This window comes from Canis lupus, chromosome 27, assembly GCF_011100685.1.
Source record: "Canis lupus familiaris isolate Mischka breed German Shepherd chromosome 27, alternate assembly UU_Cfam_GSD_1.0, whole genome shotgun sequence".
NCBI lineage: Eukaryota > Metazoa > Chordata > Mammalia > Carnivora > Canidae > Canis > Canis lupus.
This window is the reverse complement of record NC_049248.1, coordinates 3806298-3828670: the sequence shown is the minus strand read 5'-3', so window position 1 is coordinate 3828670 and position 22373 is coordinate 3806298. Positions and strand designations below refer to the sequence as shown.

Sequence of the window (22373 nt, the reverse complement as noted above, 5' to 3'; positions counted from 1 at the left end):
ATCAGTTGCATAAAACACTCAGTGCTCATCACATCGCTGCTCTCCTTAATGCCCATCACCCAGTTACCCCATCCCCCCACCCACCTACCCACTTGGTATGGTTTGTAAGAGCATCTTGAAGGTCCTATGATATGAGGACCAGAAGGCCCTTCTGCTTGAGGCCTTGTACTTCGTGACATGAACACACTTCTGAGGGGTGCCAGGCAGGAGGCCTTATTGGCCACTTAAACCTTAATAGGATTGAGTTTCCCAACTATCTTCAGAGAGCTTGTGGGAAGACAGAATAATGCCACTAGGTTTGGGGATGGGAAGGGCCCTGAATGGTGAGATGGAAGGGCTGAAGGCAACACTGAGATCATCCCATTTTACCCAGGAGTGTCCCAACTGTGTCTGTGAGATATCCTGGGCTAGAAAGATATCTCTTCTGGTCTGGTGGGGCAGGGTGGGGGGGGAACCCACAGGGAGGGAAGTGAAGGGATCACTGGGGTCGTGAGAGGCAGTCCAGCTGCAGCCCTGGTGAGCCTACCTTGGGCAAATGCCATTTCAAAGGGAAAGTCTCTCTGGTCTTTTCCTAAGAGGTTTTGGTAAGGGAGAAAGAGAGAGAACATAGCCATCTGAGAGGGAGAAAAGACTATAGCAGGAGGTGGGAGGAGGTGAGTAAGGGCTTTGGAGACACACCACCAGCCCCTCATCAGAGATTTTCCTGAGTTAGCACGGTCTACATGAGGTAGCATGCCCCCACCAGCCCAACCAAGCCCTGCCTGTTGTACAATTCCCATTGTTGTTGTTGTTGTTGTTGTTTTAAGATTTTATTTATTTATTCATGAGAGACACACACACAAAGAGAGGCAGAGACACAGGCAGAGGGAGAAGCAGGCTCCATGTAGGGAACCCGATGTGGGACCCGATCCCAGGACTCCAGGATCACACCCTAGGCTGAAGGCTGGCCCTAAACCGCTGAGCCACCTAGGGATCCCAACAACTCCCATTGTTCAGAACAGAGGTGGTCCAAGTTATGGAGCATGGTAGCGTGGAGGGACTCCTACTCTTATTTAAATTAAAAAAAATTTTTAAAGATTTTATTTATTTATTTATTTGTTTGTTTGTTTGTTTGTTTGTTTATTTAAGAGAAAGAGAGAGAGAGAGAACAAGCAGGGGTGAGGGGCAAAGGCAGAAGAAGTTAAATCCCTGCCAAGCAGGGAGCCTGACATGGGGCTCCATCCCAGGACCCTGAGATCATGACCCAAGCCAAAGGCAGATACTTAGCCTATTGAAACACCCACAAGCCCATTTTTTAAAAAAAGATTTTGTTTATTTGAGAAAGAGAGAGCAGATTGAGAGTGAGACAGAAGGGACTCTCACTCTTTTTTTTTTAAGGTTTTATTTATTTATTTGACAAAGAGAGTGAGAGATCAAGCAGGAGGAGCAGCAGAGGGAGAGGGAGAAGCAGCCTCCCAACAGAACAGGGAGCCTGACATAGCGCTTGATCCCAGGACCCCCAGGATTATGACCCCAGCCAAAGGCAGACACTCAAAGGACTGAGCCCCCAGCACCCTAGGACTCCCACTCTTGAAACATCTGTCCACTCGTTCATCTGTCCTCCATCCATCTTTTTATTAAATTCATGGTGACTGAGCATCTACAACGTGCCAGCCCTTGGGCTGAGTACTGGGAACACCGAGTTGATCAAACCTCAATCTCAACCCTTATGATGATCAGGGTCAGGAATTTCCACAACGCAGTGATGTGCGTGCAGAGGAAGAAAGCAGGTGAACAGGAGTAGCAACAATTTTTTTTTAGCATTTCTGTTTCATTTTTAATGTGTTATTTTATTTTATTTTTTAATGTGTTATTTTAAATGTACACACAAGTAGAAAGAATAGTGTAGTAAACTTTCATATAACCACCACCCAGTTCCAACAATTTTTGTTAATATTGTTTCATCTAACAGTTCCGCTTTTTTTGGTGGAGTATTTTAATATACATTCAAGATACTGTGTATTTCACCCATAAGTACTTCCATACGGACCTCCAATATGAACGTTTTAAAATTACCACCTCAGCAGCAGCAGTTGACTACCAGAGCAATACTATGTCCCCTGCCCCCCGGACACCGCCGCCCCCTGGAAGCGAGTCCCTGCACCCTACACCAGTCCCGACACCTCTGGGAGTCTCGGCAAGGATCTGGTATCTCAGGCTGTGACATGCTGGAGTTTCAGATTTGGTCTCTCGTACCCCCCCAACCCTCCCCACCCTTCTGGGTGTGCATCCCTGCGCCCCAGCCAAAGCGTAGCCGGCGACCCCGGGTCCTTACTGTTTCTCCTCCCCTCTGTTCTTGTCGCAGATTGAAATGCTAGAACACAAGTACGGGGGCCACCTCGTGTCCCGCCGCGCCGCTTGCACCATCCAAACCGCCTTCCGCCAGTACCAGCTCAGTAAGAACTTCGAGAAGATCCGCAACTCGCTCCTGGAGAGCCGCCTGCCGCGGCGGATCTCCCTGCGCAAAGTCCGCGCGCCCGCGGTCGAGGGCCTGGCGGCCGAGAAGGCGCTCGTGGAGGGCTACGGGCTCGTGGGGCTGCCGCTCGTGCGCTCGCCCTCGCTGCCGCCCACCCTCGCGGGCACGCTCACCGAGCTGGAGGACTCCTTCACCGAGCAGGTGCAGTCCCTGGCCAAGTCCATCGACGATGCCCTCAGCACCTGGAGCCTCAAGACCATGTGCTCCCTGCAGGAGAGCGGCGCTTACCAGCTGCACCAGGCCCTGCACGCGGGTGCGGCGCCGGCCGGCCTGGAGGCCGAGATGCGGGAGCTGGACGGTGCTCGCCCCGCGCCCGGGGAGGAGGCCGCCGAGCCCGCAGGCCTGCCGCCGGGCCACAGCAGCACCCTCATGATGGCCTTCCGGGACGTCACCGTGCAGATCGCCAACCAGAACATCTCTGTCTCCTCCGCCACGGCTCTGTCGGTGGCCAACTGTCTGGGCGCGCAGGCCGCCCCGGCCCCGGCGGAGCCTGCGGCGGGCAGAGCCGAGCAAGGCGAAGCCCCGGGGCGGGAGGCCTCTGCCGCGGCCGCCAGCGCCGACCCGGGAGCCGCGCACGCCGAGAACACGTGCGCAGAGGCCGGAGCCCGCGGGAGCCCGCGCGCGCACCCACCCGCGGAGGCTGCGGTGCAGGAGGCTGCCCTGACGGAGGCCGAGGCCGCCGAGGCCGAGGAGGAGGAGACCCGGGACGTGGGGAAGGGGACTGAGGCCGAGGCCGGCGACAACTCGGAGCGGCTGAGCAGCAGCAGCACGTCCACCAAGTCGGCCAAGTCGGGCTCGGAAGTGTCGGCCTCGGCCTCCAAGGAGGCTCTGCAGGCCATGATCCTGAGCCTGCCCCGCTACCACTGCGAGAACCCCGCCAGTTGCAAGTCGCCCACGCTCTCCACCGACACCCTGCGCAAACGGCTCTATCGCATCGGCCTCAACCTTTTCAACATGTAAGTGAGCACTGGTTCTGGAGCACCAGAGAGTCCTGGGAAGATCTCGGGAGGCGGGGGAAGGGGGGGGTGCGTGTGCTGCGTTTACAGGTGAGCAGGGTGCCAGATAATTGCCCACATCATCCCAGCGCCCTTCCAGATGGCATTTGTGCCACGCCTGCTCCTTGAGATACTGTGTAGGGCTGCACGTTTTATTTTTAATTGTTACAAATTTATTTTCAGGATCGGGGACAAAACAACACATCAAGCCCATGCTTTCACCACTATTACTGCTTAAGATGAAGCTAGGGCTTGAAAAAGGGAGAGTTTAAAAGAAAATACAATCTTAAGTAAGTAACAGTACAGGTTGTATGAGTACTGAGCAGAAATCATTCAGGTAGGGTGTGAAGTTAGGAAAACACCATTATCTCCAGGGGATGATGTCAAGGAATGAGAGCAAGGAGAAAATAAGGAAAGGCAAGAGAGGGCCTGGGTAGGGGAGAGAGAAGAGACCTAGCATGAGGAATACAGGTAAAAGGCAGGAGAGGGGCAGGGATAAAAGGGGAGACAAAGAAGCAGAGGTGGAGCAGGAAGCGGAAGCAGAGAAACAAACAAGTGCTGTAGATCAGAGTCTGCAGCCAGAGCCCCAGCCACAACAGTCCTTGCGGTCCTTGCGCTCGCTCGAAAGTAGAGATCTGGGGGAAAGCAGTATACACATGCCCGTGGAAATCGCAAGTGTGGGAGGCACTCATCTCCACCCTCCGTTCGCCTCTTCTTTCAGAGCTCTAAGCCAGGAGATCTAACATCTCTCCCACCCACATGTATGTTCATTTACTCACTCAACTGTTATTTATTGAGTGCCAGGTGCATTGACCACAAGATGACCCTGGTCTCAAGAAGCTTATATTCCGGGGCAGGGGTGCAGTGGGGTGGAGAATAGCTACTATTCATGGCTCACCGTACATAAAACATCTGCAAACTTCCTAATAATATCTAGAGATGGCCTTATTATGCCATTTTCAGAAAAGAAGCAGGCTCCCACAAGTAAGGTGAGTTGCACACGGTGACATAGGTGGTGAGTTGCAGGTCTGTCTCTCTCCTAGTCCACTGCTCTTTCTTCTGCGCCAGACTGCCACCCTGGTGAGCCCAGCAACCATCTCCACACACCTGCAGCACCCCCTCTGCATGCTCACTCACACTCACACAGATACCAGGATCCCTCAAGGCAGTGGTTCTCAAACTATCTGTAGCGAAGGACCAGTTAGAATTTTTACCCTGGTAAGTTGTGAGCTGATAGTTTTGTAAAATGTAATAAAAATGAATTGCTAGAAAAACAATCACATGCTTGGTTATCCTGAAAATGTCAAAATGCTATGAATGTTCTAAATGCTTATTACCCTCTATTTTTGTACGTACCTTCTCCTGAACCAGGAAGACACCGTTCAGGGAACAGCATGGATTTACAGACCACACTTGTGAACACATTTGCCTAAAGACACAGCACCCACACCCACACTATGGACAGTGTAGTAGGAGAGCTCACCTCTGTCCCCCAGCCTCACCCTGCCTCCTGATTCCAGGGTGGGCACTGTGTACAGACAACGGAATACAGACAGGGAGGAAGGGCCTTCCTGGCAGGCCCCTCAGGGAAGACAGAAGGAAACCTCTCCACCTGCTCTAGAATTCGCTTGGTTTGGCCACAATCCCCTTCTTCCTTCTCCATGCTATCTTCACTCCTGTGTGTGTGTTGGGGTTGTCGGGTGTCCAAGAGGATGAGGCTCCAGGAAGAAGCACTTGGGATCAGGAGCCCCTCTGCGGTGGAAGGAATCCTGGCATTTCAGAGGCATTCTTCCCAGAAATACTCCAGGCGCACTCTTATGGGTTTCATGGGCTGGAAGGAGTCATGGATAGCCTCGGCTCACTCTCTACTCCTTCTCCCCACCTCCACTCCCACCCTTAGCAACCCAGACAAGGGCATCCAGTTCCTGATTTCTCGAGGCTTCATCCCTGACACCCCCATTGGAGTGGCCCACTTCCTTCTCCAACGCAAGGGCCTCAGCCGTCAGATGATCGGGGAGTTCCTGGGCAACAGCAAGAAGCAATTCAACCGTGATGTGCTGGAGTGAGTGCCCCTCTCCTCCCCCCCCCCCACCCCCGTGCTCCACAGGCCCCATGGGACACAGGGGAGGGCCCTGAAGCCTTGGCCTATCATTGTGTCTTGACCAGCCTCTGTTTCCCCCTCCAAAGCCCTGCAGACATTTACCACGCGTGCTCTGGGCGGGATACCTTGGAAGGCACTAGGCGGTGGTGAGGGGTGTACAGAAATGGTCAAAGGAAACAAAAAAGCCCTCCCTCCTGGCTCCCCTCTGGGGCAAAAGAATGGGCCTGGAAAAGGAGAGGACTGTGGTGTGCACTGAGGCCAACTTGGTGGGGCAAACAGGCCCTCAGCCCACCCTCTAGCTGCCACCTGCCCAGGACCCCCGCACCATCCCCATGGGCTGGCTTGTCCCCACATGGGCTCAGTTTCATATTGGTGGAAGCAAACGTGAATCAGAAAAAAAGGAGTTAGATTGAGTCTTTAGAGCAATAAAATACTGTGACTCCATCAAGATAAGTTTACCACCAAGATCAACAGATGGGGGGCGGGATGAGGGGCCCGCCTTCGCTGGCACTCAGCTCTTGTTCGCCCTTGAGGTGGAGCAGGTGAGAATCTGTTCACACTCACCACCCTCCTTTGAGCTGTCAGGCCCAGGGTGGCATCCTTGGGGCTTGGAGCCACCTCTCCCCTGGCAAAAAGAGGGTGAGGCCCCATGAGGTGGGCTCAGGCCTCCTTCTTGAAGAGTCACCCTGCCATTCTCCCAATGTTCTCCTTGGGAAGGAAACAGAAGTGTCTCTCAGAGGTTCTGGGAGAAGCTCTTGGAGCAGCCAGGGCCTGCTGTGCCGGGACGGAGCGAGGTTGAGGGATGGGGGCGGTGGGCCAATGGCTGGGCAGCATGGAGTGGCGCAGCCTGACTGGCAGGGTTGTCAGGGTGCCTGGGGTGGGACCTCGGACACCTGGCTTCTTTGATACAGCCATCAGCTGCCTTGTCTCTGGACGAGCCCCTGCTCCCGGGAGCCTGCCTTTCCATGCCCTGGATTATGAGGGGTAGACCAGTGGCCCTCTGGAATCCTTGCCACATCCTAAATTCACTGGCAGCTGTCTGAGGACAGTCTGAAAAGCAGGAGCTTGGGAGCCCCTGAGGGACCTTGAAATGCCCAGAGGCCTATTAGTTGACAGAACCCAGTGCCCCCCTTGGACTCTTGGCAGCTTTGGCCAATCAGACCCCACCCTCCACCCCACGACTGTGGAAGATGCTGAGTGGGATGAGGGGCCTGCCTTCGCTGGCAGAGGAAAGTGAACTGATAAATGGGCCTCCTTCCCCTGTCTTTTCTTCTCCCTCCCCCAGGCTCCCCTTTCTCCTCAGCTCACCCCTACCCCTGCCGTGTGTAGGGTGCCCTGAGGGGATGCCCTGAGGAGACACATAGAAGGAGAGAGATCAAGTCTTCTCTGTCTTCTCCTCACCTGATTTCCCTCCATCTGGCTCATGGCTCTGGCCTTTCCATTTGCTCTTGTCCCTGTTCCCCTCCTCCGTTGCAGAGGGGGGTGAGCAGGTGTGCTGTGCCGCACCCCTGGGTTCTCCCTGGCTCCCTGCGCCCCTGGGGGACCGAGCCCTGTCTCTCTGCTCTGGGGGCAGAGGTGCCTGCTTCGCTCATAGGCCCCAACTGACGTCTCTTCTGCCGTGCCTGGTCCCCTCGTGGCTTGGCCCTGAAATTCCAACCCTCCAGGCCCATGGTGACCTGGAGTGATGGGAACGCGTGGTTTTCCAAGCAGCGTAACACACACTAATTGCATCCTCCCACTGAGAGGGAGTGTGTAGGCTGGAGACAGGCCAGCGCTGCTGCCCTCGCAGGGAGGGTGCCGACTGGGGACTGGGCTGGCAGCTGAGGCAGGGATCAGGCTAGGGATGAGGTGGCAGCGTGGCGGCAACAAAGAGCTGTGCCTAGGAGGGCCTGCTCTGACCCCTGGCTCTGCAACTCGCGTGCTGGGAGGCCTCCCCTGGGCCTGGGCCTCGGTTTTCTCACCTGCCAGGAGAGAGGGTGGGGCTGTGTACCTGCTCCGGTGATGGAGCTGAGCCGGGCATTCGGGCATCCGTGTGAAGGGGAGATGGGGGCAGTGAGGGGCAGGTGTCGCTGTGGCCTGAGGGAGCTTACAGACCCAGGTGTCAATGGGACAGATGAGAGAAGGAGCATGGAAAGGGAGACAAGGGACCAAGGAACCTCCAGCAGGCCTTGTGGTGTCAGGAGAGTTGAGAGCCGAGCCGAGCCTGTTTGCTCCAGCAGGTGCCTCTGTCCCTCCGGGTTTATTCTGCAGCCGTGAGTCCCCGGGCCCCGGAGGCCCTGACACACCCAGCCTCTACATGGAACAGCTCCACAGAAAGGAGCCCTCTGCACCCAAGTCTGTTTTCCTGCTTGCCTGGCTTGTCTCCTGCTGGGTGCCGGCAGGAGATGGGGCAGGCACTCACCCGGGAGCTAGATGCTGAGGTTTTTGCGAGGGGGGTTCCCTGCCACACAAGCCAGCTATCCTGCAACCTCTCAGGATCTGCTGCCTCTTCCCTACACCCATGAGAGAAAACACACAATAACAAAGTCACTGGTGCCATGTTGCCAGGCCGAAAGGCTTCACTGGGATTCTGCACAGCTTCCCTGCCCCCGCCTGGTGACATTCAGCATGTCGCGTCCGTTCTGTACAAAGCTGCTTGCTGAATAAAAGGATATAAATCACCCATCCCCTTGGAGACTGAGACAGCCCCAGCCACAGTACTCTCCAAGATGCAGCCAGGCAGGAGGGGGAGAGGGTGGAAGCCTCTAGGAGGGGACAGGGCGGGACCCCCACCACTACCGCCCAGCCTGGGGGCCTGTGGAGAAATGGAAGAGAGAGGGGCTGAGCAGAATCCACCTCAGCTGCTGGCCTGCATCTGAGCATCACAAATGCTGTGGCCCTGCCTCCTGAAATCTGGACCCTGGTGCTCTCAGACGCTGACCTCTTCGTCCGCTTAGTGCCCTGTTTCCATAGAAGGTGCATTCCAAGAAGGAATGTATTTAACTAGGGTGTATCAAATACTAATAGACGGCATCCTGAACTCAAAGGGCCCTGTCCGTTCCACTGTTTTCTTGGGAAAGGTTTGGTTTTTTAAAGGAGAAACCAGCCTGCTTCCTTACTTGTCCAGTGGGGACAGTAGTACCCACCTCATACAAATTACAATTTTAAAATGCACGTCAAGTGCATCAGTGACTGATACTTTAGTAAGTTCTTTACAAATGTTAGCTATTTCTGCTATTATCTTTCACATTTGAAAGCACAGGACAGTAGATGCCTCCCCGCCTCGGCCCCAGCCCTGGCGGGGGATCCCTCAGGCGCCTCAGCTCTGGTCTGAGATCAGGTTCACTCCCCAGACAATAAGAACATGCTAGAACTTGCTGGGGAGGGGAGGGGAGCTCATTTGGGGACCATCCTACACCCTGAGGAGGTCCTCTGTGGCGCTGAGGAGAGAAGGGCCCTGGTGGCCTGGCAGGAGGAGCCAGCCACCAGCTGCGGTTAGGAGGCTCCGGCGCTGGAAGCTTCTCCCTCTTTCACATAGCCGGGAAATTTGGCTTTGCTCTATTTCCCTTCTGAAATGTTGGCTTCCGCAGCCTGGAAGGCCAGAGGATGGGGGAACATTCCATGTGGGCTGTGGGCAGGCTCATTTCTGGCCTGGGTGATCTTTTCTGATGTGAATCACATAGACGGGGAGGCCATTGGTGTCTGTCATTTCCGTGGAAGGGCGCGAAGGGCAGCTTTTGGGTTGAGTTGCCAGAAGAGTTTCCTGGGTGTTCCTTCTCTCACTGTGTCAACTCCGTTTTTTGTTCAATATTAAGAGTTTGACATTTTAGTCAGATTGCATTATTTCATTTCCTTAGAAATATGTTGGCCAGAGTGTAACAGATTTGTTCTTCTTAGGGGACATTCAGAAATGAAGACAGATTGCCTGTCCAACTCAACAGGCTGGGAGGCGCTAGTCTTTCATGGCTTGGAAGAAATTATTTGAGAATATCCTGCCCTTTGTGCCATGTGTAACCTTAGAAATGTTACTATATTTCTGGGGAATTCCACCAGGAGGGAGAGAGCAGTCTGGGGCCCACGCAGACCCTTATAGGTCTGGAGGAGGATGGAAAGAGGCCTGGGCAGGCAGTAATAGACTGCTTATTTCCCACTTAAATAGGCTTATTTCCACTGCTTTGAAAATTTGACACTGCCACCACCCTACAGGATAGAAGGAGGGGGTCTTTTTTTTTTTTTTAATTAAAGTTTATTTTATTTCAATCAATTAACATATAGTATATTATTAGTTTCAGAGGTAGAGTCAGTGATTCATCAGTTGCCTTTTTAACACCCAGTGCTCATCACATCACGTGCCCTCCTTAATGCCCATCACCCAGTTATCCCATCCCCCCCACACACCCCCTGCCCCCCTCAACCCTGTTTGTTTCCTATGATTAAGAGTCTCTTATGGTTTGTCTCCCTTCTAATTTCATCTTGTTTGATTTTTCCTTCCCTTCCCCTATGCTCCTCTGTTTTGTTTTGTTTTGTTTTTTTCTTTTAAGAATTTTTAAAAAGATTTTATTTATTTATTCATGAGAGACACAGAGAGAGAGAGAGAGGCAGAGACACAGGCAGAGGGAGAAGCAGGCTCCAGGCAGGGAGCCCAATGAGGGACTCGATCCTGGGTCCCCGGGGTCACACCCTGGGCCCAAGGCGGGTGCTCAACCTCTGAGCCACCCAGGTGTCCCTGCTCCTCTGTTTTGTTTCTTAAATTTTACATATGAGTGAGATCATATGATAATTGTCTTTCTCTGATTGACTTATTTTGCTTAGCATAATACTGTCTAGTTCCATCTTTGTCATTGCAAATGGCAAGATTTCATATTTTTGATGGTTGAGTCATATTCCATTATTTTATATATATATATAAAAGATTTCATATTTTTGATGGTTGAGTCATATTCCATTATTTTATATATATATATATATATATATATATACATACACACACCATATATATATATATACACACACACACACTACATCTCCTTTATCCATTCTTCTGTTGACGGCATCAGGGCTCTTTCCATAGTTTGGCTATTGTGGACATTGCTGCTATAAATATTAGGGTGTAGATGCCCCTTCGGATCAAGTGTAGTGATCCGAAGTGTATCTTTGGAGTAAATACCTAGTAGTACAATCGTGCCCCTTTCTCTGCATCCTTGTCAATATCTGTCGTTTCCTGACTTGTTAATTTTAGCCATTCTGACTGGTATGAGGTGGTATCTCATTGTGGTTTTTATTTGTATTTCCCTGGTGCCCAGTGATGTTGAGCATTTTTTCATGTGTCTGTTGGCCATTTGTATGTCTTCTTTGGAGAAATGTCTACTCATGTCTTCTTCCCATTCCTTGACTGGGAAGTGCTTTATAGATTTTGGATACTAGCCCTTTATCTGATATGTCATTTGCAAATATCCTCTCCCATTCTGTAGGTTGTCTTTTGGTTTTATCAACTGTTTCCTTTACTGTGCAAAAGCTTTTTATCTTGATGAAGTCCCAATAGTTCATTTTTGCCTTTGTTTCCCTTGCCTTTGGAGATGTGTCTAGCAAGAAGTTGCTGCAGCCCAGGTCACAGAGGTTGCTGCTTGTGTTCTCCTCTAGGATTTTGATGGATTCCTGTCTCACCTTTAGGTCTTTCATCCATTTTGAGTCTATTTTTGTGTATGGTGCAAGAAAATGGTCCAGTTTCATTATTCTGCATGTGGCTGTCCAATTTTCCCAACAGCGTTTGTTGAATTGGATATTCTTTTCTGCTTTGTCAAAGATTAGTTGGCCATAGAGTTGAGGGTCCATTTCTGGGTTCTCTTTTCTGTTCCAGTGATCTATGTGTCTGTATTTGTGCCAGTACAGTACTGTCTTGATGATCACAGCTTTGTGATAGAGCTTGAAATCTGTCATTGTGATACCTTCATCTTTGGTTTTCTTTTTCAAGGTCCCTTTGGCTATTCAGAGTCTTCTCTGGCTCCATACAAATTTTAAGATTATTTGTTCCAGCTCTGGAAAGGGGGGGTCTCTTCTAAACCTGAAATTTTTCAGTTTATGGCCTTGACCCCTTGCCTCTCCAGTGCCCTTTCCCCTGACCACCCCCTCACCATCACACATGTACACACACACCAACAGACAAGAGATTTTCCTTAACAATAAAGAGTCATGAATGTTTCAGACCCACTTACTCCTATGTGTGGAAATCCTTGGACCCTAAGTGTGGGGTGAACAAGTCCAGAGTTGAGTCTCCCTTTGGCTTGGTCATATTAGCATATAAATTGAGCTTTCACACAAAGACCTACTACCCTGCCTTTCTGATAACTCAGGCCCTAGGTCTGGGGGGCTCTCTCAATCCCTATGTGATACTCAAGTGTGGCTTCAACTGGCCACTCTTTGAAGTGGGATTTCTAAGGAGTAGGATTCTAGGGAAGGGGCTTCCTGGGAATTACACTCCCCTGGGGTTTGTAGGAGGGCCAGCTGTGAGTGAGCAGGCTGTGAGACATAACAGTGACAGCTCACATATATCAAGCATTCGCTGTGTGCCAGCAGGCACTGTGCCAAGACCCATACATGCATAATCTCATTCCATCTTCACAACAGCTCTATGAGGTGAGTGCTATCAATCTGTGCCACATGAAGGAACTGAGGAACAGAGAGTTTAGGTAGCTTACACACAGTCACAGAGCTAACCAATGGCTGAGATCTGAAGGCAGGCAGAATGGTTCTACAACCTGAGCCCATAACCCGATGCCATCCCACCTCTGTACCTCATCTCAAGGCAAGTGTGGTCCAGATGTCTTGTAGCTGTAGTCAGAGCCCAGTTGTGAAATGTGGTGCTGGAAGACCCCTTACATGGTCTGCTTGTCCACCCCTCTCATTTCACCCAGGCAGAATGTGAGGACCAGAGAGAAGAAATGACGAGTCCCCTGGCCTGTGGCAAATTGAATGAAATCAGGTACTATTCCACCCTTTGATTCCCCTTTGTTTGCTCTGCTTATCTGAGAAGAAAGCAGAACTGAGAAATGGAATCACAAATCTCAAGAGGTCTGAGCTGGATCCAGTTTCCTTTCTTCCTGATAGACAGATATTTTAAAGAGTCAGTGGATGAAGGTCTAGAGCTGTAATTTCAGGCAGAGTTCACTGTCGATGAAGGAAGGGCTCTTAATACCTATACTAGGAGGAACTTCAAATTCACTTACTCACTTGGTATGTCAACTTAGATTTGGTCTCCAGGTACACAATGAAAACTATCACCTATGAAGCTCTGTTATATGGCTGGCATTTTCCATACATTGTCTCTTTTAAAACTCAGAGCCACCTGCCCACTAGATGGTACAGGTGTCAGGTCTATACTACAGGTAGAAAAACTGAGGCATGGAGAGTCTAGGTGACCTGAACTGAAAAGCTCAGTGATGGAAACAAGATTCAACCCTGAGGGTGTCTGACACCGAAGGCCTGACTTCTCATTCTGCTGACTCTTAATTCAGTGGTTCTCAAAGTGTGGTCCCCAGGATGGTAGCAGCAGCGTCACCTGGAAAGCTGTTAGCGATACCAATTCTCAGGCTCCACCTCAGACCCACTGATTCCGAACTCTGGGGGCATTGGTGGGTTGACAAGCCTGCCGGTTGGTTCGGTTCTCAAGCTCAAGGACCCCTGGCAAGCAGCGATGCTGCCAGACCCAGCAGAGGGAGAATCACCCCAGGCATCCGCAATAACTTCAGATTCATTCTTTGGGTAGCTTAAACTTAGTTATTTTGGTTCCTGGGTCCTCAAGGTGTGACCGGCAGCCATCCCTTCTGAGGCCCTCCCAGGCGAGATTATCTTTGTCCTCATGTCGTCACCAGGAACACTGGCAGGTCCTCTTGCGTCAGCTTCCCTCTGCTCTATTTTCTGAGCCACACTGCACTTTTCCAAAAAGCCTTGACCTTTGTTGGGCATGTTATGAGTTCTGCCTAACAAAAATAACTCTCTGGCGGATGGGGATATTTTTAATTGAATTGTATGAGCCAAGAATTGCAGAAATAAAACCAAGGTTCCTACATCCCGTGGCAGTGGGCGGTTTCATTTTCCAGCCTAATCCTGGAGCCTGGGCTTCGTCCCTGCCTGGAGCGCCAGTGCCCCCTCTGCTGTCTGCAGTGCTCCCTCACACCTCCTCTGAGCCTCAGCCTATGCCTCACCTTCCAGATCTTTGCTGTCTCTTCTGGCCAATTAAAAATCACTGCTGCTATCATTACCTATTTTCAGTTCCAAGCCAGTTCCTTTGTCTGACAGACACTGTCTTGCTATCATGTAAAAAAAAAAAAAAAAAAAAAAAGTTGAGATGACGAAATTCATTTTGATTACAGTCATGTGACGCTTCATTTCCCTGCAACACAAACTGATTCCACGCACAGATCGGTATTAAGAAACAATTTCATGCAAGGTTGTACCTGTTTATACAGATACAGGGAACATCTGTGCTTATGCTTCCCCAGCCCCTGTGAAGTACTTGCCACAGGAAAGAGGGGGGGACGCCCTAGCAGAAGCTACAGCGCTTGCAATTCACCCGCTCCCTGATCAGCATCAGCGACACCTCCCTGGGCAGGTGCAGACATGCTCGGCTGGAAGCAGTTTAATGGGCACCAGCTTGCCCGGGTTCTCATCACTCGCTTGCATGCGCCACTGAAGGAAGTGGGAAGCGTGTATACGCCACACTGCCTCGCTGCCTCTGGTTTGGCTTCCAGGGAGCTGTTTCCTGGGCAGCTCTGTCCAGTCTCGGGGGCAGCTCCAGATGATCTTGGCAGAGCAGGCCCAGCAACCCATGGGCTCCCTCCCTAGCTGAGCCTGTGCTCAGGGTCCCATTCACTCACCCAACTGGTCTCTCACTCACACATTCATTCATCCCAGAAACAGTTATTGGATTCACACGCCAGGCATGCAGAGAGTAACAGAACTGCCTCTGCCAGAAGGATCGCAGAGCTGGGTGGAGGACAGGCAGGTAAATGCTATGATACAAGGGACAACGGCAGTGGTAGGCAGAGGTGTGTCCAGGAGACTGCGGCGGTCCAGGAGAGATGGATAGCTCACCAGGGACCTTGAGGTTGGGGTTGGGCAGTGGGAAGAAACAACAGCATGTGCAAAAGCATCAGGCTTGAGAGCCAGGCTGCAGGAGGGGAGCCAGTATGGGGAAGAGGCAGGAGAAGCTGAGCCACTCGCAGGGCCTTGCTTGCTTGGCCCAGAAACTTGGGCTTTGGGCTAGGGATGTGGGAAGCCCTGGAAAAAATATAAGCAGAGGAGTGAATGACAGGACCAAATAGGTATCCTAGAAGGATTGTTCTGGAACATGACTTGGAGGCAGGCAGTCGGGTAGAAGGCCATTGCAGTCACAGTCCTGGCAAGAAATGTGAGAAATGGTAAGACCCTGAGTCTGGCCAGTGACCAAGGAATGGAGAGGTAGGCAGGGCCCAGAGGCATGGCTAGCCAGACCACTGAAGTGAGGCGGGGGCGGGGGGGGGGGGGGTTGCAGATCCCAGGAAACATCCTCCAGAGCTGCTGAGAATTCAGAACACTCAGTCTTTGCATATGAATATGTTTGTGCTTCAAGCTCTCTAGAGTAATTTGTGAAATTATACCAAATAAACATGCGTATATTTTCAGTTTGGGAGGGGAGTGCCAGGGTCGAGGACATTTCTTCTGAAGAATCCCTCAAACCAGATATTGCCAAATATTTACTGAGAACAGTTGAAATATTAAATACCAGCTGAAACAAATGTGTGCAGGCTGACTTCCCTGCAAGAGATGCTAGCACAACCCGTGGTCTTGTGAGTGTGCCCTGGTCAGCTCTGCCTGCCATTCAGACCAGAGCACCTGGAGGAATTCAACAGCCAAAGGTGTGTTGGTCAGCTTCCAGTCAAATGCAGAGTTGATGGTTTACCTGCACCCTCTGGACTGAGCACATTGTCTTTTATAAGCAATATAGATTAACCAAGAAGAAATTCAACTCATTAGTGATGAATAATAAAATTAAAATTGTGAATTCATCACAAGAGATAAACACTTCAGAGCAGTCACGGAGGGGCATTCAGAGCATGGCAATGGGTAAGGCCACCTAGAGAGAGGTTGTTAGGAGGAGGGAATGTAGCCTAGTGGCCAGCCCTAAGTTGGAGGCTCAGGGTAAGTGGGCGTTCTGGGAAGGAGGGGCACCCTCAGAGGTTCAAAGAGCCAACCCAGAAGAGGGTGGTGTGAGGAAAGCAGGAAAGAGAAGAGTTTTGAGAAGGGAATGATTAGCCATGTCAGTGCTGCCAAGAGGCTGGTGGGATAATAAGTTGGTGCCATTGGACTTGGCAATGGAGCAGCCAGAGTGACCTTGGCAAGAGAAGTTTTAGTGGAATGCTGGGAGTAGATGCTTGGCTGGAGCGGGTTGAAAGGTGGGTGAGATTGAGGAGGTGGAGACAGCATGGATAGGGACACCTTCTAGAATTTTGGCTCTAAAGAAGAGTATAGAAAAGGGATAGTGACTAGAGGCAGAAAAGGTCAAGGCAGGGTCATGATTTGTGAAATAGGAGACAAGACGCTGGGTGCTAAGGAGGATGATTTACTCCACTCTACTAAGATGCTAAATTCCTGGTAGAACAGGAAGGAACATCTCAGAGTGTGTCCCAACCTGTGGTCTCAATCTCTCCTGCAGCATATGTGTCTACCCCATCATGGCGTCTACTAAAAAATCAGCACCATTGGGCCTCAGGTGCTCAAGCCAGAGCTCTGAGACTCACCGTTGACTCCTTTTTTGCTCACTTCCCACCTTCCCTCCATCACACGCTGCCATCAGTTCTCCTCTAGGATGCATCTCAGATTGTCCATTCACTTGGTCTCCTCCTTGGCCCAGGCTCCATCAGCCCTAACTTGGTCCTCAGCAGCAGCATTCTCATAGGGCCCCACTTCGTTCTTGTTCCCCGCCCTCCCTGTTCCACTCACTCTACCCCAAAAAACAGAGAAATCTTCGTAAAACCAGCTGGCTCATATTGCTCCTCTGATCATGTCCTTCTGTATTCTCTTGCTACATGAAGGAGAAACTTTGAAAACCTCTGGTGACTCACAGAGCTCGGGCTGGTCAAGCCCCTGTCCTCTTCCCAACCCCACAACCTGCCATTCACCATTCTCCCCCTTCCTCTCTACATTACAACCTCATTGACCCTTTCTAGATCCTTGGGTGTTCTTTCCTACCACAGAGCCTTGGCATATGCTTTCTCTCCACTGCCTGAAAGCTCTCCCCCATCCCTCCCCTTGCCTTGGTCAGCTCCCACTCATCTTTCAGGTCTCAGTTCACTGTCGTGTCCCCAAAGGGGCCTTTCCAAACATCCCAAGATGAAATATATCCTTTGTCCTCTCATGGAAGCCTGTCCTTTGCCTAAAAGGATTCGAAACAATTACAATGAAATCATTATTTTTTTGACTTGGAGTATAATGTTTGTCTCTCACCGAGACAGAGTCTGTGTATGTGTTGTTTGCCACTGATACCAGGTCCCAAGCACAACGTTTTGCACATAGGAGGCAGTCAATGCATGTTTGTTGAAGAAAGGAAGGAAGGAAGAAAGGAAGGAAAGAAGGAGGGAAAGAAGGAAAGAAGGTGGGAAGGAAGGGTGGAAGGAAGGAAGGAACGAACAAACAAAAGAAATGTCACTACCAGAGGTCAGAGAAAGCACCAGAGGAGAGAAGGGGGAAGGCAGGTGGGGCATTGGTCCCCACTGTGGGGTCTGTGTGCCCAGGCCAACTCTGGAACTGAGGGATGGCCACACAGTTTCTGTGTTGACTGCCGATGGTGGAGTGGCTCCTGGCATGTGACTGACTGTGCCCAGTTGTTTCCCCACCACAGCCCCCCAAGGACATCTGGGTAAGACAGCAGCCCCCAGGGAGAGACACATTAGCACAGTCCACAGAGAAGGGAAGGAGACAGGCTGGCCTGGCCCAGGAGATGTCAGCAGGGAATGTGATGTGTGCAGTGTCCCCCCAGGACCAGCTCTTTTATGAGCTTATTTCTTCCTATGTAATTAAAAAAATAACAGGATGATGGTTACTATTGCACAGGATAGAGAAAGAAAATGAAGTCAAGGTGCACTTAGGGAAGCTCTAAGAACAGTGCTTAGTAAATGCGAGGGTAGAAGGTGCCTCCCGCTCTGGTGCTGGACCCCTGTTGAAGTGGAGGGGGGAGGAGGTGAGAGGGTAGGCTGAGCTGGTACTTCGGGAGAGAAAAAAGCATCGTGCTGAGTGGAGGGGCAAGGATTTGGGTGATTGCAGGATGGCCAAGGCCCCTGAGGTGAGGGTCGCTGGGGCAGGCTTGTTGGCAGAGAGGGCACAGCCTCAACCTGGCCAGCTGCCCCAGGGGGCACACTGTGCTTCACCGGAGGAGGGAGAGAAGCGGCCAGCTGTATTCCAAAGCCAGCCAGGAAGGATGTTGTGTGATCTCCTGCTGTCTGGGAGCCCTCTGCTGACTGTGCGCCCTCCACTTCTGGTCCTTCTCAGAGTGGGGGCAGTCCTGAGACGTCACCTGGTCCGAACCCCAAATATCCAGAGAGGAAGGCATTTGTCTCCTTAGGGTCAGTCGTGCCCCACCACCATTCAACACAGCTTCCTCCCTTCCATCTGGGGGTTTTGCAGAACACATTGAGATTTTTGTCTCCCTGGGATCTGAGAGCCCGAGGACACCATCAGCCCGTTGAACATTGAAGCCCTGTGGTGGCCTCAACAAGGAGTGAGGCGGGAAGTCAGCTCACACGTGCAGGCATGTGTGCAGAGGGGGCACACATCCGTCTCTACCTCCCATCCCTCCCTCACCACTCGCACTGCCAAAGCAGCCCCTGAGAGCCTGAAGGGGACATGCTTGCTCCCCGGAGCTGCTGGCCTGGTGGCTCGTGACTTGCTGGACTCACTTGTTTTTGAAAGCCTCCACATGGGCTGGATCCCCCTCCAGCTGATGCTCCTTGCATCAGTTCAGTGATCGGTTTTCAGCTTTTAAGAATCGGGCCTGGAAAGCCAGCGAAGGATGCTGATTGCCAGGGTCCGCCTCCACATAGTTCAGTCAGTAGATCTGGGTTGGCGCTCAGGGATCTGTGTTTTACCAAGCCACCTCACAGCTCTGACAAGGGGCTCTTGAGGATGTGGGGTGTAGAATCCCCACCCCACAGCGACCTCCCACAAAGTTGTCCCCCCCCCCCCCCCCCGCCCCCATGGCCCGTGGCCGACTTACTCAGCACTCCCCAGTCTGCGGGCTGGCATTTCCACATGGCTGAGTCTCAGGCTCTGGGCTCATTACTGGAGCTTTCCACCGCAGCCCCGAGCGGGCCAGTGAGCAGGCTGTGGGTCACCTGAGTGAAGGCCTGGAAACTAGGCCATCGTGCTTGGCGGAGCAGATCCCACTTTCTTCCAGCTGCTCCACTGCCTCCTTCAGCGGCCCTCCCCCCCCCCCCATGGCACCCTGGGGCCTCGGGGCAGAGGGCACAGTACAGAGGCTCTGGGAGCGACATTGACAGGCCAGGTAGGGGTGGGGAGGACAAACAGATGGAGCGAGTCCTGGACAGCAGGTGGACGCCAGGCGGGGGCACCAGGGGCCAGCTGAGGTCCTCCAGGTCGGGCCAGCCCTGGGCCCACTGCCGTCCCCCGCGGCCTTGGCACGTCAGGTGGGGGCTGGGATGAGCAGGTGCAGCCCCTCTGCTCCACGCCCAGGCTGCCCCGGTCCGGTCTGTGGTGTTTTCCTCCACCTCCATGTCCTATGCTTTTCCACCTCTCTCTCCTCCTCTCTGTCTGTCTCCCTGTGTCTTTCTTTCGGACTCTCCCTCATCTCTGTTTGTCTCTTATTCTCAGTCTCCATCTCTCCTGTTTTGTTGGTCTTTCTTCCCCTCTTCGTCTCCTTGCCTCTCTTGCCTTCTCCTTCTCTCTTTCTCACCTGACTCCATATCCTCTGTGTCTCTTGCTGTTTCCGTGTCTGTCCCCTCCTTGTCCTTGCCTCCCTGGCTCTAGCTCCCTGTCCCTTTGCTGCAAGACCGCACAGGTTCACTTCCTCCAACTGGCCTCGCTGTCTGGGTCAATCATGCAGGATTCATAACTCCGGATGGGGATGAACCAGGGGACACGTGGATGTGAGCCTGATGCTGCTCTCAGGGCTCACCTGCCAGCTGGGGAGGGCTTAGGGAAGAGGTGACAAGAGCTGCTGAGAAATCAGATCCAGAGGCTGCTACCACCAATTGCCTTCTCAAACGCCAGACACTGACATCGCCAGTTGTCACAGTTGGGCCACATTCTCGCCTCGACCCCCCAGCACCACTCTCTTACTCACTCTCCAGGCAGAGAAGCCTGAGAGAAGGCTGCATTTGACGAAGCCGAGGATGGGCTCCCAGCCCAAAGATGGCCATCTCTCTGTCCTTGGGAGCTGAGGGGGCTCCCAGTCTCCCCTTCTTAGAAGTTTCAATTTTGCCCTCTCCTCCCTGTTCCCCGTGAAAGGAGTGGGGGAGGGAGAGCCCATGGGCCACCAGGCCCCTGACCACTGCTGTATGGGTGTCTCCTCTTGCCTTCTCCTAAAAATTGACACCAGAGCCAGGGTTGGGTCTGGACCTCTGAGTCTCCTAGATGGTGAGCTCTGCATGGAGCCAGCATCGTGTAGGAAGTGGGTCCTGTTCAGGGCTTGTCCCTCTGCTTACGTGGTCCCTGGGTGAATGTTCCCTGAGTCCCCCAGTGGGCTGGGGACTGAGCCATATGCTGGGCTTAGGCCTGGAGTTCGCCTCACCTTTGTGGGCAGGGAGGCAGGCAGTGACCAGGCCTCTGCTGCCTGGGGTGGTGCCCCTGCGGTGGCCTCAGCCGGGGCTGTAAAGCGGAGGAGCTGCTCACCCCAGCGGGCGCTGTGAGGCTGGGTATAAAACAACCAGGAGAGGGACATCTGGGTGGCTCAGCGGTTGAGCGTCTGCCTTCAGCTCAGGGCCTGATCCTGGGGTCCCGGGACCAAGTCCCACATCGGGCTCCCTGAGGGGAGCCTGCTTCTCCCTCTGCCTGTGTCTCTGCCTCTCTCTCTCTGCATCTCTCATGAATAAATAAAAGTTAAAAAAAAAAAAAAAAAGCAACCAGGAGAGAGAGGACTGGACTACAGCAGAAAGGGGAGAAATCAACCCTGAGTTGGCACGTGTGAGCTCCTGCAGTTCTCAGGCATATGAGGTCTGCTGCTCCACCAGGCCTGGGTTCCTGCCCACTGCTCACAGCCCGAGGAACAGGGCACCCCAGGAGAGGGTAAGGCAGTGTGATCCCATGGAAAGGAGGGGCCCCAGGAGCAGGCCAGGCCTGAGGAATGACACTGCCTCCTGGGGGTGACTGGGCTGTGTCCCCCCTCTCCCTCCCCCCATGCACTGAAAGGGGACATTCAGAGGCCAACTCTCCAGGGCTAGAGGGGACATTTCAGATATAGAAGAGCCCCGGGGTGGGGTGCGGAGGGGGAGGTGCCAGGATTCTGGCCTCCTTCCTTCTCAGAGCAAGAAACTGAGGCTCTGAAAGATGAGTTTTGACCAGAAGTCAAATTCTGAGTCACCGCATTTTTTGTGACTTTGTCACACCGTCCCCTCCTACATGAAGCTGATTTGTCATTTACTCTTCAGAGGCCACCACTTCCCTGAGAGCTCAGGGCTCCTTGGATGCGGGGGAGGCTGGGATGAACTCGCTCCTTGCAAATCCTGCCCAAAGGCAGATCCAAGGGCTGGTGCTGGACCAGGGCTCCGTCATGGGGAAGCCCATGTGGGAACGAGCAACTAGGGAGGTGCACAGGCTCCTAGCAAGACCAAAAGAGTAGATTGTTCTAGTCCTGTTTCAAACCTTGGTCTGACTCAGATCCTCTGAGGTTGAGACAGGAAAGGACCTGGGATCAGAAGGAGGAAGATCAGCTGCCTTCTGGCTGTGCAGCCCTGGGCAGCACCCTGGCCTCTCTGGGCCTCCAATCCTTAGCTGCGTGGTGGGGGCAGCAGTCAGCCATCTGCCTCAGGGGCTACGGCGTTAGAGGAAGGGCCCTGTGAGGGAGGGTCCTTGGGGTTATTGAAGGGAGAGCCCTGGGCGTGATTTGACTCAGGAGGGCCCAAGTCAGTCCCCTCCTTGCTGGTCACAGGGACCCCAGTCCCTCCCCCAGGCCCCAGGGTGGGTAGGCCGATGGGGGAGGGGGCGCTGTGCCAGGCACCCTTATCCTCGAGTTGCCTGGGGTCCAGGGAGGTCTAGGGGGCCGACCTCTCCTCAAGAGCCCCTGCCCCGCCTGCCCTCAGCTGCGTGGTGGACGAGATGGACTTCTCCAACATGGAGCTGGACGAGGCCCTGCGCAAGTTCCAGGCACACATCCGCGTGCAGGGGGAGGCCCAGAAGGTGGAGCGGCTCATAGAGGCCTTCAGGTAAGACCCCCTTCCCGAGCCCCCCTTGCCTCCTGCAGCCCTGGAACACATGCCTGGGGCACCAGATGCTGGGGGCCCAGGGGTCAGTCCAGGACTGGGGAGAAGCCCTCCTGGCAGGGCCCAGGGGTGGTGGGCTGGGTGGAAAGGAGGGAAGGTGAGTAAAGGTACATGAGCCCTGGAGCTGGTGAGGCCAGAGCAGCCCCAGGCCCTCCAAGGGGTCTGCGTGCATCTCACTCATCCCCAGTGACCAGCAATTCTTGGCGAGCCTCTGTGCAAGGTGATGGGCCCCCTGGGTGTGGGACACCTGCCCTATCGCCTCAGCGGGGAAGAAGACCAGGCTACGGGGCAGACAGTGATCTTTAGGGACCTGAGGC

The 22373-nt window shown here is 53.1% G+C and overlaps 1 protein-coding gene across 4 annotated transcripts in view; it reads left to right on the top strand.

Moving 5' to 3' along the window:
- The window catches only part of IQSEC3 (IQ motif and Sec7 domain ArfGEF 3), a 110625-nt gene that overhangs the window by 66377 nt on the left and 21875 nt on the right, over positions 1 to 22373 (top strand). For all 4 annotated transcript variants that reach the window (XM_038576408.1, XM_038576411.1, XM_038576410.1 and 1 more), the window contains 3 exons: positions 2345 to 3471; positions 5411 to 5572; positions 21877 to 21999. In XM_038576408.1, the coding sequence (XP_038432336.1) occupies positions 2345 to 3471; positions 5411 to 5572; positions 21877 to 21999 (1412 nt within the window). The remainder of the gene's footprint in view (positions 1 to 2344; positions 3472 to 5410; positions 5573 to 21876; positions 22000 to 22373) is intronic.